The sequence below is a fragment of the Anopheles marshallii genome, chromosome X, assembly GCF_943734725.1.
Source record: "Anopheles marshallii chromosome X, idAnoMarsDA_429_01, whole genome shotgun sequence".
Classification (NCBI taxonomy): Eukaryota; Metazoa; Arthropoda; class Insecta; order Diptera; family Culicidae; genus Anopheles; species Anopheles marshallii.
Window position 1 is genome coordinate 14,803,142 of NC_071325.1, and position 18,209 is coordinate 14,821,350.

Consider the following 18,209-nt stretch of genomic DNA (forward strand, 5'->3'; position numbering starts at 1 on the left):
CAGATGCATCTGTTTGAAGCAAAAGATTATCATTACCATCTTTAACACTGATCTGTTCATGATTTTATTTTAAAACCACTTGGTGTTCTCGCTCAAGTATGCTGACCAAGTGAGTGTGAGCTGAGCTTTTGGTTGAGGCAGAATGATTATCGAACGATACATGGCATAAGATCTCGCTCCAATGCTTCACCTTTAATGAGAGTTGCTTTAGAAAAGTTTAACGCAATCCCTTGCAGAAGTGTTAAGCTCTTACACGACAGCTCTGCCTCACACTGCGACTCTTCCTACTCGAATATGACTTTAAGTATTCTTTCAATATCTCCGCATACACACACACCCGTTTCGGCACTCGAACCGAACAAGATGGCTGCTGTTTACACTCGGCTTGATGGTGCCATACTATGGTGCGTAGCTAAATGAACAGCAGCAAGTCGAACAGGTGCCATCGTCAAGGGAACGGGAATGAAGATAAGTAATTTCTCCAGCTGTATCCCCCGGTAGCATCTAGCAGAAGGGGTTGAGATGACGGTACCTTGTTTAAACTTCTCAAGCCTCGTTTGTTTCTGCGGAGAAGTGTGATAATAAGTATAAAAATAGGGAAAGGGGCGTTTCGGTACGAGCGAGCGTCAACGCCCCGAAGAAAAGACCGACCCGCTGGCCGGGAATGTTGCTGAAGGTTGCTAAATTAAAATTCCGCCTTGGCTGACAAGATTTATTTGCACAAAGTTCCGTACGTTTTATACCCGTTTTGCTGGATGGGTGGGAAGAGGGGGAGGGATGATGTCGGCTAAAATCTATTAGGTGTTTTGGCCCGAACCCTTAAATTCGATTGCGAAAGAGGCTACACCCATCAACAACAAGGCGACTTAGCATTTTGTTTACTTACGGTACAAGTTGAGCAGCAGCCTTCTCCATCCATTCGTATTCTATTGAATTTACTCATCCTACACACAAATTCACCACCAACTACACCATAATCCATTGTTGCACGTTCTTCCTCCTTATCAGATTGGCATTCCCTCGCACCTGCACGTTACTACCAGCAACCGCACCGTACGTTCACTATTAAACAATTAATTATTTTCACTCACTCGCACTCACATTCACTAAACAACGCACACGCCAGTCCGCAGGGTTTCACGCACACGCTCACAATGTCTTTACAGATTATTTTTATGACACGTAAATCTTCCTCGGCTCAAGTCGCTTGTAGTTTGGTTAAAACCACTAACTCCATCTCCAGCGCTCTCAACATTGTACGGGAGAAGGTCAACCTCGCCACAGCCACCATCGATCGATGTTTGAGTTCTCATGCGAAAAGCGAATCTTTGAAGTCATAAATCGTGACGGGAGCTAGAAGTATTTCATTTTTATTTAAACGCTATTCCCACCAGTCTCGGAAGTCTTCTGATCTGCGGCTGCTCTGGAACAAACAACAACATACAAAAAAACAAACTTCAAAAGCATTTCCAAGCACAAAACACAAGAAAGTGAAAAAACCCGGAACCCAAAAAACACAAATTCTTTGGCCAAACTGTGTGTGAGTTTACACTGTTATTTTTTTTACCGACTCGTAAGGAAGCTGCATCGTTAAGCGGATTAGCGGCAACCATCGTCGGGATCGGCGTTTCAAAACTGGACCCCGGTAATGAATACAGAGGTTCTTTTCTTTTTTTTTTTTTTTTGTTAATTATTATTATTATTGTCACGGATTAGGACGGTTAATATTAAACGGACCAGTGCGCCCATTTAGAAGGGAGGAAAAGACTTAGTTGTTTTGTGAACTTTTTTATCGAGAAAAAAAAGAAAATACGATAACGGAAGACGGACACTAAAAAACGGAGCGAGGGCGCAATTAAATCATCCTCAGTCCTAAGAGCAGAATCGTAAGCGATTTTTTTAATGTCTCGCGAGACCGACTATTCAGTTTTTTTTTTTTTTGCTTTTTTTGCTAGAACGTTTGCTAGAACATTTTAATCAATTACCTTCAAGTAAGATTTGTTTATACTCGTTTGCCTTCCATAGTCAGTGATAGTACTTGGGACAGGGTAAGTTGTTCTGCACGCTTACCTCCAAGTACCTCTGGAGGCTCCAAAGCTCCTGGCTCAAGCTTGTGTATATGATGACACTCTACTCGAGAAGGATGTGACGGAATAGGAGTTGAGTATAAGACAAGCAGGAGAGAACCTACCTTATTGCAGAGGACTTCATTCGGATCCGGAAGAATGGATTGAGCTGGTTTCAAAATAAGGCTGGAAATCTATATAGCTGCCAGCCCGGGGTCCTCTTGATGATCAATCTAACAAGCAGTTAGAGGCTCCACTAGCAAATTACATTATGCTACTGTCACCTAGCGTAGACGAAACTCTATAAGTCACCCATTGGATCAAGAATAAAAAGACACTAGGGATAGACGGAGTAGTAGCCGAAGTGATTAAAAAAAGGAGATGCAGCACTAGAGACTAAATTTTATCGAATTATTACTGAGGTATACGAGATACGATGCATTGTGATTGAACTCTAGACATCATTTATCGCGTATACAAAACGGGAGATATATATCATACAACATATTAAACTCGCCAAACTCCGAAAGGCATAATGATGCCCTCCTCATCCTTTCAGTTCTTCCATTTGGATAGAGCAGACGTGTAGGGCCAAAACTGAGATGGAGAGATGGTGTTAATGCATTCGTCAGCAAGACCGGAATAATGGATTGGCGCAGACACCCGACCGCCAGCGGCTGTAGCGTCGAATAAGCAACTAAGACATTATCATTACATTTGCATTCAATAAGAAATGAACACAACACGATGTAAATTAATAAAACGAAACATTTGTTTGTTTGTTTTTTTTTTTTAAATGAGTTTGCAATTAGTCATCACGAACTGCAACCAACCTGAACATCCTCGCCTTTGAAGTTAGCATTTCGTCTTTTTTATTATATTATTTTTAATTAAAACCATCGCAATTGTTGCCCCTTTTAATAATGTTTTCCCCTCAATTCACAACTGTCTTCATTAAGTCATCAGCTAATGTTTTGATTGCTATTTATGATTTTATCACGGGCACTGATATTGTTTTTTTCGGTTCTTTGCTTCGTTTTCAGTCGCTTATCACTTGCTATTGGTTTATGTGTATAGGCGAATGCAATTGCAAAATAAAATTCGGCAATACCGATCAATTAAAAACTGTAGTCACTGTAAAAAACATGTTCGTATGTAGCTACAACATTTTTTTTTAACGTTTGTTTCTGTATTTGAGAGAAGAAAGCAATTCTTTGTCGGCACGACAATCTTGTTCGGTTTAATAAGTGTTTTAATGAGATGTTTTAAAAAATGAACCAACAGCAATGTAATTCGGCAAGTTATTTTTGTACATTTTTACACGCGTACAGTTGTGTGTTGTTGTCAAACTGCTTTAGGCTGTAAGGTGCTGCAATATGGTAGTACGGTTGTTTGTTTTTTTTTTCTGTTTCTGTTGATTTGAGGTTTTTAAATATCTTTAACGTTGAGCAGTTCGTAATATAGTAAGGCCAACCTCAAATTTAGTTTTCCGTGTTATGCGCGCTCGCGCGCCGTGCTAAGAATGTGTTGTGCAGATTGAATATCTGAAGAGCTTCTAGGTAATGTGGTTCTTCGTCTACAACCAGATTGTTTGCCTGTTAGAGAAATAGTATCATATTGACAGTGGTATCGCAATTTCGCAAGTATGTCTGCGAGCGTGTAATTAGCCTTCTGTTTTTAAAACTGATTATCTCCCTTTTTACAACCCCTGTTATGCATATTACGTTCCATGCTTTTGTGTGTATCTTGATTTGCTTTTGAGGCGATTTATATACAGTCATTTCCCGAGTTACGCGACACTCGAGTTACGCGAATTTCAAAATTTTTACAGTTCGTGTAATTTTGTACATGGAATTAATTTTTTTATTTGTCAAATTTCTAATTCTCTCAAAAATATGTTTCATTTTAATATTTAAAACATTAATTTTGGAAAAAAAATCACTCTAATTGTCGAAATAAACTTAAAAATGTCAATGATTAATGTGCTTCGGAACGTGAAACGGAGAAATCGATCACTGATAACTAAATATAACCGACATTGTAAAGGATAGTCGAGTTACGCGAATTTCTCTGGCACGCATCATTCGCATAACTCGGGAAAAGACTGTACAAAATCACCCTTCGATATGCACTCTCCTGTTTTGCACTCTTTTTGTTATAAAATTGTAATCAATCGTAAAAGGGCGGAGAAGGTAGCTTGGGAAGAGGAGGGAGGAAGGGGAGGATGGACATGGTTTAGTATACTAGTAACATTGCTCATTATTGTCTAATTATCTACCGTTCGTTTCCGTGCTTTTCGTCAGGCGTAAATGTATATTGACTATACTTTTAGGCATGCAGCTATGTAAATGTAATTCTAGTATTTTTGGTTAGTGCCAATCACTACACACGTTCGCTCTCATGCTTAATCTTTTTTTCTTTTCTTTTCAAATCATCGAACCCTCAGTTTCCTGCCAATGCCGCTAAACTATCGAAACCGTTGAGTTCTCATCCAACAACACACGTCATTCATTCGTCTGCACTGCATTTTTTATCCATTTGCACGACCATACTGTACGTATTTCTATTTTGTTAACTTAATATTTTACAGCAAATGGTTCACGCCATTGCGCTTCATTAACTGCTATAACCTAGCGAGTTAGCTAATAAGATCGTAATTAGTCATTAGTGTACGACTCCTTTTTACCACCGTTCTGGTAATCAGTATCATGTTAACTTTACTTCCGTTTATTTCTTTTTTGCTTTTTTATTTTTGTTAATGTATATAGTATCAGGCCAGTTGCTAGACTCAACGATCATCAACAAACGACTTAACATCAGTCTTATTAGATATCGTAGTAGAAGAAAAGAAACGGGTTTTGTTCAGCAAAATTAAATTAAAAGCGAGCGCGACGCCTAAGTGTGTGTAAAGGCGCAACAAAAAAACAAGTACAGCCTAGATCAAAATGCGAGCGTAATATAATTTAAGGAATGGGAGAAATGGAAAAAAAAAACCAGGACAGCATATACATGAATCTTCATCCACTCTAATGCAGTTTAGCTCACAACTGTTTTGACGATCTATGGTTGGGTTAGTGTGAGATGGGTTAATGAACAGAGTGTGAAAAAGTTAGTGAACAGAGTGTCGGGTAAGTAATGCAGTACAGTCGCGTAACACGGTACGAGTCACGACACTCGAATTACGAGAATTTATCTGGATTACATTATTCGCGTAACCCGGGAAAGGATTGTATAACCAATAATGCACAGGGTTCAGTCCGCACCACAACTCATACGCTGGGTTGACTATTTACCTAATAAAGTAAGACCCAGCCAAAGAAGATAGCAAACTATTTAGACATAGTACAGACCTACAACGATTATGTAGTCAAAACCAAAACAAAAAAGTTCTCTCGTAGTGCAGTGACGATTTGGAATATTCATATTATTTTTGTTAGCTGACATAAAGAATTTTGCATAAAAAATAAATCTCCTGCACCACAAACCACGTACTGAGAACAGTTTTATCACTAAAAATTTGCCTGGAAATAATCAACACTGAGCTCAGCGACACAAACCGCCTTCAAGCTAGGAAACTGTAAGGCATCGGCAATAAGGCAAACAATTAAAACACCGAAACCCTATTGATGGCTATTGGTATATAGTTCAGATTACAATTGATGCACTACGCTTTTTGAAAGCTACAATTAATCACAGTGATCCTCTCCTAATTGAATTTGAGAGAATATGAACAATTCCAGTCAAGACGCTTGCTGCCGGGTTGCTGTGCACGTGACGTAAAGCCCATTTCCTGGCTCAGGTTTTGATCACATAACGGCGATCATGGTCTGGTGTCTAATGTCTGGCGTCTGAGTTAATGGATTCTAATTTATTTTTCTCATAATAGGTAGCTGCAATAACTTCACCTTGACATGTGCGCGATACGATGTGTTTATGATTAGATCAGAAGTGGAGAGGAGAGAGGGCTGTTCGATAAACGTTCAACTGTAAAGAGCATCGCAATACTCGCAAGGTTTAGAACAGATTTTTTACTGTACATAGCTATAGCCCGTACTGACCAAGCTTTCACATGCATGCCACGCACACATGGTTATCACTTTAGAGAGAAAAAACGAAAACAAATTAAAACGATCACGAGCATTGCTACAGGATCAAAGCTACTACGTTGATCACCAGCTAAGCAGATCAGAAAGAACAATTTGCAAATCCCTCAGGAATAATTTTTAATGAAACGGAGAAAACTGAAGAAAACTCTAAGCCAAAAGCATCAACGGTCTATCAGATGTCCACTATCATGTTCTGCAACTGCTGCAAGTTGCTGCCCATTTTGGGATTTTCCGGCAAACATCGTATTCGCAGCAGCCAGTTCTTGCACTCGAGACACTTGCTCTGGCGCTCTTCCCGGCTAACGTCCACGCCGATCGTACACGCCCCCCACGGGTCGGTGTTTTCGCGTATCACGGGCAGAAACGTGGACAGTATGACACGCAGCGTATCGCAGGCTCGGGTGCAATGGCTATAGAAAGAAAGAAAATGCAGATAGATATTAGCAAGGCAGATGATTGAGAAATAAAAGTGTTGTTTCTGTGTGTGTGTGTGTGTGTGTGTGTGTGTGTGTGTGTGTGTGTGTGTGTGTTTTATGTTGTTATTGCTTTAACGCTACAACAAGCTTGGAATGTCTTGCTATACTTTACATACTTAGCTTTGCGATACTTAAAAATCCAGATTAAAGGTACGATAAAACTGTGCTCTTAATCCAATTTGATCATTTGCATTTCCGGAAATTATAGTTAGTATTCAGTGATCGATTTCTTCTTTTCACGTCACGAAGCACATTAATAAATGATATTTTTACAATTATTTGGACAATTAGAGTAAGTTTTTACCAAAATTAATGTTTTTAATATCAACATAAAAAGTATTTTTGAGAAAATTTGACAAATCCAAACTTCAATTCCACATACAAAATTACACGAATTGTCAAAATTTTAGGATTCGCGTATCTCGAATTCGAAAAACCAGAAACAAAAAGCATCATCTAGTTTTTAATTAATCGTATTTTGAAGTTGTATTCGAACGCCCTTGACACGGGAAGCTACTCTATGGTTTTGTCGCTTCACCCGGGCAATCCTAAATGTCTGTTCATGTTTCGATAGATAGATAGATATTTCGAATTCTACCTTTACCAGTTATTACTAAAATTTTTCTCTTGATAATTAAGAATGTTTTTGGTATAAACAAATGAGTATTTTTATTGTACCAATGAATAGACAAAATAAATATTAAGTACGCCAATTGGTCGAATTGAAAAAAAAAACGATTATTTTTTAGGAAGTTTCAGAATTTTTCGATTGAGATGCTCCAAGTTCTTCATTTTGATTCATAGAACACTGAGTTACGACTAAGAACAAAACCAAGCAAACAATGTTGATGGTTATTGGATATTTTGATTGCCGAATGTATAGAACATTCGATAATACGAGTTTAACCATTCTTATCAAGAACATCGCCTATTCCATCGGAAAGTCATTGTAAATACTTCAAATATTTAAATACTGCAAACTATAAACTCTGAGTGGAAAATAATGGTAGCGTGGAATTTAAAATACAACCCCAATTAGTCCATTCGAAGGAGTACTTCTGAAATCTTCGTCATTATAGTGTTTAGTTAACAATACTGATGGAGCAAATAAAAGTCTCAAGACCTTTTGTGGAGTCAACGTAAACTCTAGAAATTTGCAACCGTATCAAATCCGTTTGTATAAATAACTCTCCAAAAAATTATTTATCTTTTCAAACGTATTTGCATCTAATAGCAAAAAAAAACACACACACAATTACAACTGCAAGTTTTTCGCAAAATACATCAAATTACAATGTCAAACATAACGCAGTAAATTTTTTTTGTTCCTTGGCAATATTGTACGGTAATTTGATATTGTTGATGCAACTGGCACATTAAACCGATCGGCACATTTAATGCCCAAAACATCCCTACAAACAGCAACGTGGTAAAGTTGTATTGTTCGAAGCCACGTCCCCGTTTCGAAATGTCCCAATCGGTACAAATCACAAAATGTACACATAAACAGGAAGCTTCATTCCGTATCCCTTAGGGCAGGGCACGAATATATGCCATTACTGCGAATTGCTGTTCTTCATTACCGTTGCAAAATAGTTACTATTGTTCGGCTGGGATTGCTCCGACACACAGGGAAGGCAGATTGCATGAAAACAAAATCATATCTCGCTTTTCCGCCATCCACTGCTGTAGCGATTTCCTGCTATCCTCATGTCGTGTTGATGATTGCACTCGTAGTACCGAGGCAAAACAAGCCAGAAGATAGAGGCTGCCGTAATAGATACTTTTCATAATCTTCCCATCAAATACCGGTTCGGTCGTTCCCGGCTAGCAATACCCGTGGGCTGACATTTGTTGCGATCGGCGAATAAAATGTCTGCGATATGCACCTAGGGACACACGGACGTCCTGTGCACCATATTTGGGTTGGACGCTTGTCGTTGGTCTGCCCATCAGGAAAGGGCCGACGCCATCAACAGCAATGGCGCATAAAGAGACACACGAGCAGCAGCGCAGTTCTTTTTTGTTTATTAATATTGATGTTGTGTGTTTGCTTGCTATCCCTCGGTACGCCATCCACTTCACACTCGAGAAGATGTTTCTTTTCCCCTGGTTACAGTTTTGTTGTGTAAGTGTTTTATACTATCGCTTACTTTCGGCAGGCTGCTGCTTAAAATATTATTATTACAGTAACTCATAACAATCCCTCATGTTGCATCTTACATCATGAGGTAAGTGAATGATGTATTTTACACATCTTAATATGACAAATAAAACCCCAGTCGTATAACTGCACTGATTATTTTTTAGACATATTATCATTTGATATAGCCCTTCATATAACTTAAAAAGTTATATTCTATCAGCTAATAAAGTTAAAAATATTATATTCTTAGCGTCGCATCGGTACCAGTTGGTATCGGTGTATCGGTGTTGTGTATCCATTAATCGCCATCGTACTTCGTCGCTAATAATGTTACACGCAATATATTGTTGCACTCTCTTTTCTGCAACCTCCGCTCGGCCCTTGCCAAACAGGGGAAACCACTCCCTCGAGGAAATCGCGCAAAACGCAGTACAATAATATCGAGGAGTGACAAAGAGTGACGTTTATTCGGCCGAGGGTTTCGATAATACCGGTCGCTGATCACAATCACTACGAGATGAAAGACAGGCAAGCGTGTACATGGCGGTGCCGGTTGGTTTTGCGATTGACCCCTCCCAATTCCTGCTCTGCGGCCGTGAAACTTTACCCTTATGTTTTGGGATGATGAGAATTGTGGCCCCTTCTAAGCCCTGCCGTACACAAATATTGCATACAACAAGCATAACAAGCAGGCAATAAGACAGTATCATTTTTGGTGAAAAAACATCTCAATTTTTTTAAATACTGTACAGGTTTAACTATGATACATTCACAAAACGTTACACTAACAAACGGTTAACACTATAATACATTCACAAAACGAAGAAAATGTATTCAAAGTTTGCTAACCGAAGATTGAACCTTTGCAAACCCAAGATATTCTAATCACACTTCAACACACAAAAGTATGCTACCTTATGCTGCTCAGGCAACATTTGATGATTAGCCTGCGCAAAATGTACTTCTCACACTAGGCCCCTATTATTTACGTCAATCATAGGCCCTTGAATATATATGTAACATATAGCAGTTACTATTATAAAGTTATTTGTCACTTCCTTGGACAATTAAGATATAAAATAAATTCCCAGTCATCTCGAATAAGTTTGGGCCTCTTCCGTTTCTTGTTTAACACTAGAGCTAGTGGACCAGTCATTTTGACTATCACGTTTCATTTTCATCATATTAATATTTGGGGTAAAGCAGTTTATCCAAAGTTGATGCGTGACTTTCACATATTTTTTCTGTTTTTCACATGACCTCAACAACGTTTTAAAACATGATCTTTAAAATTGTTTGTAAAGTGACCATCAACGTTAAAATCCATCAACGGTTAAAACGCGTGGTATTTCTAGTGTTAAATAAAAAATATATACGAAATAATCAACAAACGTTAAAATCAACATGCAAGTGCAATTACAAGAAAGAGAATTATTGGCAGTGAAAATATTTTACTTACAATTTATACTCGCTCTGTAGCAGATCATACACCTTTGGCAGTAGCAGCACGCACATATCAAGTGTCCATTGGGAACTATAACAAAAAATAAAGGCACATTTGGTTAAAACTATATGAGCTTTGTTGGGCCAATCGAATTGGCAGTTCCAATCGACCACTTACGTTTTCTCCAATATTGCGCCGAGCACGTCGACAAGGATATGCTGATCGTTCATGCGTACTGCCACCTTCAGCGCACCAGTTACGTCGCCTGATTTTGTGTAGTTCCGGATGGCAGATAACAGTGCGGTTCGATTACAAAGTGCCTGAAGCGTAGTGTCGTGCTCGTTTCGTAACACCTGTATTTCGTATTCCATGCTCGAACTCTCGTGACCACCGTACCGAAGGATAGTGGGTCCTACGGCCGGTTGGTCTAACATTAGTGCTCCCACATTCCCAACACTACCATAGTCTGTCTGCGCCTCCCCATGGGCGTTCATTCCCGCATTCTGGTTAATGCTGGATGCTCGCTGACCGTAAATTCCACCCGCCGGTCCAGCTGTCGTGCGATGGCGAATATCTAGCGACGTTTTCGAGCGTACCGGCTTGGTAACGATTTGTACCTTTACGTTCGCGTTATGTTGCCGAGAACGTTCAGTGCCCCCGTTCGTGCCGTTACGCATGCCCGTGATCTGAGCACTGCTCTCGCTACGCTGAATTTTGCTCATGCTCGACCCGGTGCCACTTTGGTACGGTGGCTGGTGGCTCTGGTGCCGGATAGGTGAGCTGCCGCGACTGATCGGCTTCTTGAACGTGACCGCTTCATCTGCCGGCAGTTTGTTTAGCTCAAGTGTACTTTTCGAGGTGGCAAGACGTCTTACAAGGTTCCCTGCCGATCGGCTGTGGCCTACGCCACCATGAATGCTGCCGGGTCGTCGCTGGTCTGACGCTGTGCTTCCCGACGCCCTCATGTTTCCAACTCGTCCGCTCGTCCCAGAACCACCGCTCTTTCCCGTGCCCGATGTGCCACCAGCCGTGCCGTTCACAAACGCCGAACCGGAACCACCAGTCATCTGTTGACTGGCACTTTTCGGTGCGTAATCCGGTGGTTGTGCATTGTTAACCGGAAAGTCTTCTTTTTCAACCTCTGGTACAATTCCCTTCGGTAGTGGGTAGTAGTCGAGGCTGTTCAGATTGTACATCTGCATCTCTTCCCGCACTAGATAGTGATTATTAACGAGCGGACCAGCCGAAGGTATTACCGTTTCTCCCGGGCCAGCCGGAAACGGTATGCCTACATTTGATCCATCAACCATTCCTCCATTTCCCAGCGCATCCAGCGAGCTTTTGGGTGGTGGAAGATTAAAATCGAACGCACTGCCATACGTGGCGTCCTCTTCGTCGATCATTTCGATGTTCAAGTTCGGTGACATACCGCCACCATTACCACTGCCCGCTTCTCCTTCCTGCGACTCCGATGCGACTCCTGCACCGGCACCACCTCCGCTGGCACCAATTGATAACCGCACCTTGCCGCTGCCTCTGCTGAAGCTCTTGCGAGACGTTTGATTGTGAGTGAATGATTGTGATTGATTTTGTGGATTGTAAAAGGCACGCAGATGCCCTAACGGTACAGCATGGATCGCAACCGAGGCTTCCTCGTACGTGCCAAACAACAGCTTTGACCCAGCAATTTTCATATCGCCCAACTGGCTCCAGTTCGAATCGATTCGATCGTACTCTCGATCCGGTTCCCATCCAACCACCGTAATACCTGCACCGGTACCGACGAACAAACATTTGCCACTCTCATCGAACGTGATGCAACGTACGGGCTGACCACTACCACCAGCGCCAGTACTGTGCTGTGCAGGCGTTTGTGTGATCAGTTGTCGTTTCTCGAGATCATACAAATCCACAGAACCGTCACTTCGACCGGCAGCCATTAGCAGATCTGTGGGATGATACTTTACGCACGTTGCAGGTGTCTGTCGTTCGGTAAACTCCATAAACAGTTTGCTCATTCTGATATCCCAGATAATTACACTTCCTGTAGAACAAAATTAATTAATACCTAATTAGTTTATGATCGATAGAAGGTATAATACAGATAATAATAAGAAAGATATAGAAAAAATAAATCAAAAAACTATCATAAATGTTCTACAGTAATACATATCAGTAAGTTATATTTTGTCTCACGGATCTCATTTTGACTGATACTATTCGTTCTGATCATGTTAATTTTTGCAATTGTTAAATTCTACCGTAGTTGGTGTATGACTTTTACATATCTGTTCTACAAGAACTCCACTTCTCTTTTCTCTTTAAATTGTTAAATGGAAAGAATGAGAGTTGAGTTTTAAAAGTAACTATGAATTAAAGCGCTTGAGAATGCCGACAATAATATGCAATCATAATAATCATAATTCATTTCAAAATATTCAATCAATTCGAGTAACATTAGCACAACAAGCACAACTTCTGTGACTTAGACGCTTACCTTCAGCACCGGCCGAAGCAATCCATGATCCATCCGGTGAAAACTTGACAGAGTTAACATGCGACATGTGACCCCGGTATCGTTTGATGCATACCTTCTCCCGGACATCCCAGAGTCGAATCGACGTATCATTGCTACCGGACACGAGATATGTGTCACTGTACGGATAAAAATCAAGCGTGCGGACACTCTTCATGTGTCCAAACAGCGAGATGGAGTCCGATGCGTTCAGATTCCATCGCTTTATTACACCGGTATCGTCCGCCGAGTAGACAAAGTCATCGGAATAGGCAAATTTCACACAATCGATAGACGAATTGTGCCCGGGAAGTGTCTATAAGAGTAATGAGTACCATGAGGCGATAAATATCAAATTATTGTTATAGTTATTTAATTTTCTTGGTATGATGCTACGAAGCTTACCATAAAACACTTTTCGTCACCGAATGTCCATAGCTTTAGGTTTCGATCTTGACCTCCAGTAACCAGAACGCGTCCAGTTTCTCCAATATCTAGGCATGTTACTTTACTGCTATGAGCTTGAATAGCATCTATAGGAAGGGAGAGTATAATAATCAGTAATTTATTTGATACTTTAACAAAATATATTTTAATTTCGATATGACGATAGGTATTGGACTGTGCTGGAAAATTGTTGACAGATCAAAGAAATGATTCACACTGTTGAAAACAAAAGCCTGTTGACGCTGAATTGGCGTTTGGTGAGCCACGCTGTGGTATTAGTATGTTTATAGAGATTTTGGGAACGGTGTAGTTTTTGTGAACGGTATTGTGTCTCTAAAATGTATCGAATCGCTTTGGGTTGTCTCCGTGCAAAAGCATCATTTTCGTACTTTTTTTTTTGTGCGCACCAACTAAACTAGGAGGATTGGTAGTAACAGAACCAGCAAATCGAACATTATGCCTAATTTGGTACAGGCGCATAACCTTGTGCTCCGTTGCACCAACACAACATCCGACCTTTTAGTGACGACGGTCTCAACACACAATCACTATGCCCGCTTTGAAGCTGGCAGCAAGGTGAGAAGCGGTACGGGAAGGGGAATCGTAGGGTCGCTGGTTGCTGTATTTATGTTGAGTTTTATATGCGATTCCGTAGTCGATATAAGCGATGTTTTCCCGAAACTTGGCAGAGCATTAGTGTTTGATAGATCTGATTGATAGGAGTTTCCGTTGTTTCCGGTTTATTATATGTCCGTCCGAGACGACAAAGAAAGGAAACCGATCGCGACGCGACAGTGAAGGACATAATGCAAACAGATGGGCACAGTAATCCACTAACAGTATTCGCACCCACCCACATCGAATCCCCAACACTCACATAGTTTGGACGGCAGCTTCTTAGACACCGATGCCATATCCTAGAGCGGGCCCCTGTTTTCCAACCACTGAATATCACCGTCCTGGTACGGACCTACAGCAAGTCAATGCCTTTTCGGTACGATCGTACGCGTTCCGAGCGGACAGGCCTGGGTGTAATCATTCGTGCAACCGAAGAAAAACGCTGCGCCAATTCCGTCGTTTATCCACCCTGTTACCTCTGCCTTCACAAGTTCGTTGGGTTTTGTTTTATTTTTTGCCACCAACTCCGGCTCTTCGCTTTGGGAGCCGTTGCGATGTTCTGATCCTATAAGAATCTTGTCTTTATTTTCGGATTGCCGAGACGAGTCACACTCTCGTTGCACTTTTTTCCTTCTTGCTGCTTCTAGGCCGAGTTTTTTTACAAACAAGGCCGACTGACAGCTACACATACAACAAAAACTTGCGCGATACGTTTGGTTTATAGGGGAAAGTTTATTTCTCACACATTGTTCAAGTCGCGGTCAGTCATCTCGCTCATTCTTGCAATTTTGGTGTGAATGTTGCTTGATGTCAAGGAAAAAAATCAGCTACGTAGAGTGCAATCCGCAGTTTTAAACAGATTTGGATATTCATATTTTGTTGTTTTTTTTGTTTAATATTCTACAAATTCATAGAACATATTTTATTGTATCATTTTATTCACATATAATCACCTTGAATAATGTATTTTAGGCTCAAACTGAAGCAAAGAAAGTAATACGGATGTTTTAAGGTAATGTATCGCTCAAATGCAGTGAAAATTTGCAACAGCTGCGATGAAAGGAACAAATAGCCTTGGAATAAAGCTAATCATTTGAAATTTGCTTCATTTTATGCATCTGCGACGATATTAAATGATACTATCATTGAGAATTTGCTGTAAATTGAAAAACGGCAATTTTTGTTCTCAAAAAATCCGGATGTCATTGCTGTCAAAAAAGAAACCGCAACAAATAGAACCTGACGGAGCCGGCGCGAATGCACGATTTCAAAACAACATGATACAGTAGGTAAAGGTTGAGGTAAAGTTTGCGTAACGAGAGAAATCACATATTGTTAATTTTTAGTCACTGTTTTAGGTGCTTCGTTTAATCTGCACAATGTTTGCACGAAAGTGTGTGGTATTAAAAGATATGAGGCACAGCATCTTACGGCTCTTTGCCCGGCGTATGTCCCAGCAACGTTTCAACCTGCAGGAAGCCTGCTTTGATACGGAATATCTGTTAAATCCTGCTAATATGCCAACTATTGAAACTAACATACAACACAGAAAGGGAATTGGTGATATACGACTCGTGCATAAAATTGATGAGCAGCTTTCCGCGGGAACAGCTCTAACAGAAAGCGAACGAGTCACCTTAAAATCCCAGCTTCAGTTGGAACTTAGCAAAATTCCCAATCGTACTCACCCCCAATTGCTTGAGTATGGCAACGAGCCAAGAATTTTGAGACGGTTCAATGAGCAGCACAAACGTGCCGATCGGAAATACTTCCAGTTCAATGATATCAGCAAGAAGATGAATTTATACCGGATGGAGAATTTGGGCAACTTTACCGGACATCGCTCGTACTATTTGACGGATGAGTTAGCTGAACTCGAACACGCCCTTATCAATTATACCGTAGAGGGTTTGCGCCGGCGAAATTTCCAGCTTATCACTGTGCCAGATTTGCTACCGGGACGCATTATAGAGAGTTGCGGTATGAGCGTTCATGGTGAACGCAATCAGGTGTACAAGTTGCAAAGCGATGCAAGGGAATCGCTGTGCCTTTCGGGCACATCGGAAATGGCACTGGCTGGTTACTTTGCTGGCCGTGTGATACCGGCAGAATCGTTACCATACAAGCTGATGGCTGTGAGTCGATGTTACCGGGCGGAGACATCAGCGCTGCAGGAGGAAAAAGGCATTTACCGGGTGCATCAGTTTACCAAGGTAGAAATGTTTGCCGTCTGCCGTCCTGATCAATCCGCTACCGTGCTCGAAGAGTTTCGTGATATCGAAGTGAACCTGTTTGACAAACTTGGACTGCACTTTCTTTTGCTGGACATGCCGCCGTGTGAGTTAGGTGCGCCAGCCTACCGAAAATATGACATTGAAGCTTGGATGCCTGGACGCGGCATGTATGGTGAAATATCGAGTTGCAGTGACTGCACGGACTACCAAGCACGCCGGCTTGGTATTCGCGTCTCAAACGATGTCAGAACGGACAGAATGGAAACATTTGCCCACACGGTCAATGGTACCGCATGTGCTATTCCGAGAATGTTAATCGCACTGCTGGAAAACTTTCAGAACGACAACTATACCGTAACTATCCCAGAAGTGTTGCGAAAGTTTATGAGTGAGAAGCAATTTATCCGTAGACGAAAGATGTTACCGGAGCTAAAGCTAACGAAACGGTTGATGCAAGAGGAAACGTTCTGAATAAAACATTTCGATACGCTACAAAAGTGCACACGATTCCCCGTTCTTTTGCACTTAGATTTAATTCAGCAAGAGGTTTTGAAAATCCTTTCACTAGTCTTTCATGTTTCACTAAATTGTGGAAACAATTAGTGGAAAATCGCGGGAAAAAAATTCCAAAAGAGTGAATCACTTGTCGGTGCATGAGAATGAGTGAGTTGAAGCGCGAAGGTGATTTTATGAATCTCAAAAGAGTAGGTAAACCTTTCAAATACTAATTACCAACCTTCCACTCTGATTTAGCTAACCGCGAAAAGAGCGATTATCCCCGTATCTAATGTAACAAAGAGAACAGAAAGAATACTTGGTGAAACTCTGGATACTATCACAGGCACAGATGGATAAGGGATAATCCAGACGTATTTCTGGAATTTCGTTGTAGCCTCACCCATGATGAGAAACAAAACAAAAAAGAACTCCATCCATGCAATGCAATGCAAAGAACCAGAAACGACAGAAAATTTGCAGAATTCCTTGTCGCACCGGATGTTAGTCGGCGCATTACATGAAAATTAAACCGATGTACGAGATTTATGAGCTACAAATGGTAGAAAAATGAAAAGCCAACAAACGGTACAAACCATTTAAAGCAAGAACAAAAAAGAAATAGTGACAGGCGGTTCCTCCCTGTCCATATGACGTAGGAAACACTATAAGAGTTTAACCGCCAACTGCAAAATCATAAGGCATGAGACAAGCTAAACGCCGCCGATATCCGACAGCTCAATGTGCAATGAGGCGTGAAAGTTATGCGATATTGAAATGGTATCGATATTCATCGCGAAGATGCGGTGTGCGTTTTTCTTGAAGCGAAAAGTAAGATACAATTTTTTATCGCTATCATATATATATGTATAAAACTGAATGGTCAGAGTATCAGTCAGGTTTTTGATTGCTCACAATGTTTAAAGCTCTTTCCCTGCCATTTTGTTCGATCTAAATGCAATGGATGCTGATAGATGCTGGCAATGAGCAGATACGTACATAGAACATAAATGATGAAGATTAAGCATAAATACGTCTTAAGAAATTTGATACGAATAGTAACCATCGATACCGAATGCGAACGAGTGAGGTAAAACAATTTTGTCAGTTACGTACCCCTCCAACCTGTTGGACTCCACATTCCCTTACGTATCATGTGATAAATGATGCACAACGGGCAATCGGGCTTGGTATGGTACATCCGTGGGCCAAAGATTGTGATCGAAGGTAGTGGTGTGCGCGCACATGGTCTGCAATTTGCGTGCGTGAACTCAAATTGATTTGAAACAATTCAAATTGTCTTCCAGTTTTTGGTGCTTTGTTCACCATGATGAGTGGTTGAACCTTCTCGCCCTGCTCTACGGTCGTCGAGATGATGGAGGCAACGATGGATGGCATGTGCGTTTCCTCGTCTACCATATCCAGCGGGGTCCCGAAAGGTTATTTAACCTACCCAGGCATAACCTTAAATCTGACGTGTGTGGTATAAAAGCAAACGGTTCGTGGTGTGTCTTCTCATTACGCCAGAAGTGGTGTAACATCCAGAATCGTGTTCTGTCTCTCAGAGCAGTGCGCAGCCGGCAAGGATTACCTCAAATCTCCTCTTCTATCAAACTACCCATCTACGCCTCCCGAGCGTTGGATCTCAGTGAGCTCTAATTG

At 41.1% G+C, this 18,209-nt stretch overlaps 2 protein-coding genes across 2 annotated transcripts; one reads left to right on the plus strand and one right to left on the minus strand.

Moving 5' to 3' along the window:
• Positions 1-6,344: 6,344 nt before the first annotated feature.
• On the minus strand, positions 6,345-14,114 carry LOC128718006 (katanin p80 WD40 repeat-containing subunit B1). The gene is made up of 6 exons (XM_053811684.1): positions 14,078-14,114; positions 13,159-13,286; positions 12,736-13,069; positions 10,416-12,282; positions 10,254-10,328; positions 6,345-6,582 (listed from the first exon to the last, which is right to left on the minus strand). Exons 1-6 carry the CDS (start codon positions 14,112-14,114, stop codon positions 6,345-6,347), a joined length of 2,679 nt encoding a protein of 892 aa, XP_053667659.1.
• Positions 14,115-15,197: 1,083 nt separating this feature from the next.
• Positions 15,198-16,523, plus strand: LOC128712041 (serine--tRNA ligase, mitochondrial). The gene has a single exon (XM_053806939.1). It carries the CDS (start codon positions 15,198-15,200, stop codon positions 16,521-16,523), a length of 1,326 nt encoding a protein of 441 aa, XP_053662914.1.
• The last annotated feature ends 1,686 nt before the right edge of the window (positions 16,524-18,209 follow it).